Source organism: Sphaeroforma arctica (assembly GCF_001186125.1).
Source record: "Sphaeroforma arctica JP610 unplaced genomic scaffold supercont1.259, whole genome shotgun sequence".
Taxonomy (NCBI): Eukaryota; class Ichthyosporea; order Ichthyophonida; genus Sphaeroforma; species Sphaeroforma arctica.
This window is the reverse complement of record NW_014040299.1, coordinates 2,843-4,472: the sequence shown is the minus strand read 5'-3', so window position 1 is coordinate 4,472 and position 1,630 is coordinate 2,843. Positions and strand designations below refer to the sequence as shown.

The 1,630-nt window shown below is 40.6% G+C and overlaps 1 protein-coding gene across 1 annotated transcript in view; it reads right to left on the bottom strand.

Moving 5' to 3' along the window:
- SARC_04524 (hypothetical protein) overlaps window positions 1–439 on the bottom strand; it is a gene marked incomplete at both ends in the record, with an annotated part of 9,204 nt that extends 8,765 nt beyond the window's left edge. The window contains one exon of the mRNA XM_014301619.1: window positions 350–439. Coding sequence (XP_014157094.1) covers window positions 350–439 — 90 coding nt within the window. The remainder of the gene's footprint in view (window positions 1–349) is intronic.
- Between the last annotated feature and the right edge of the window lie 1,191 nt (window positions 440–1,630).

Here is a 1,630-nt window from a genome sequence, read left to right as displayed (position 1 = left end):
ATACGTACGTACGTACGTACGTACATACATACATACATACATACATACATACATACATACATACATACATACATACATACATACATACATACATACATACATACATACATACATACATACATACACACATCCATACACACACACACACACATATATATATATATATATATATGTTATGAATTAGATGTTCATGGATGAATATTATATATTTGAAAAACTTAAATACTACCTGCATTTGCGAGAACTTTGAATTTCTACCATATTTTATCAATGGATACATATAATAGATCGGCTTGCCAAAGCCTGCGCTATTCGTATACGTTGGGACCTCTCCTACAAAGCGACATACCTGCACAGCCGCAGCATTGTTGATCATTTTCTCAAGTAGGGCGAGAAACCGCTTCTCGTCCAGCTGGAAGTTTTGCATGAAGTCAGTCATGATGTAAATAATCAATTGTGCTGCAGACTGTTCGCTAATGTGGTGTCGAAGTGTGTACTGTGTAGCCGTGAATGGCTCGTTCAAATGTACATATCTTTATTTTGCTCCACAGCGCTGATGAGACCAGTGACAACAGCCCAAAAAAAAACTGACATACCTCTTTGTGATCAAAGTGACTACACAACACATTTTTATTTACGCGGACAGGAATTTCTCTGTTTTGCGGACAGGAATTTCTCTGTTTCTACGTGGACAGGCCCTTATTTTTGTGTCCAAATGCCATGAATGGACAGGACAATTTGAAAAAGATCCCGGACGGACATGGTCCTCTCATCAGTGTCAGGACTGTCAGACTGTCAGCCTCTCCGTCTGATTCTGTGGTTTAACGACAAACCGCCGGACGAATGTTCTATTTTTAACTGCTGAGTGCTGACTGCTTGAGAGTCTGAGGCCCTCAATGCCTGACCTGACCTTTTCTATTTTTGTTTTTAAAAACAATTTAAAAAACCCCTAAAACAGTTTACACTTTACAGTTTCAGACAGCGCAGCCGCACACCGCATACGTTCTATTTTCAGGAGGCTATGCACCCCGTCGCACGGGCCTCGGCCCGGCACGGGGCCAGCCCACCTGACCCCGATAAAATATTTATAGACGGATTTAGAGTTTTCACTGGTTTAGGACAACCAAATTTTCTCCGGGGGACTATCATTTGCGGAATGTGCACAATATTCCCAATTTTGGAAAAATTCCATTGATGCCCAATCTTGGAAATTCCGTTGATGGGCTTCTGCCATGGATTCCAGTTATCCAGTGGGGTGGGTTTGCATTTCAGTGTTGCGCTAGAGATTTGAAACTAACCCCGTTCAGATTCATGTATGATACTGTATTGAAACACAACAAGCTAACATACGGAGTGCGCTATACATCTTTTCCTGCTCTTGTCCGTTGTAAATGTGTAATGGAAGTGCTAAACTAGATGGGATGATGCGCACCGACTATAAAATTTCTGCTTCGGTAGCGCTAGAGATAGCGGGCCACCGGATATAACGCCATAATATAAATTGGTAGATTGTAATCTCAATTCATACTTAAAATTATAATAAACTGAACAGTAGCTATAAAAAAGTTCTAAGGAAATTGTATATGGCTGGTACAAAAATGCATTTCGTAGATGATATGCCCTCATAGCC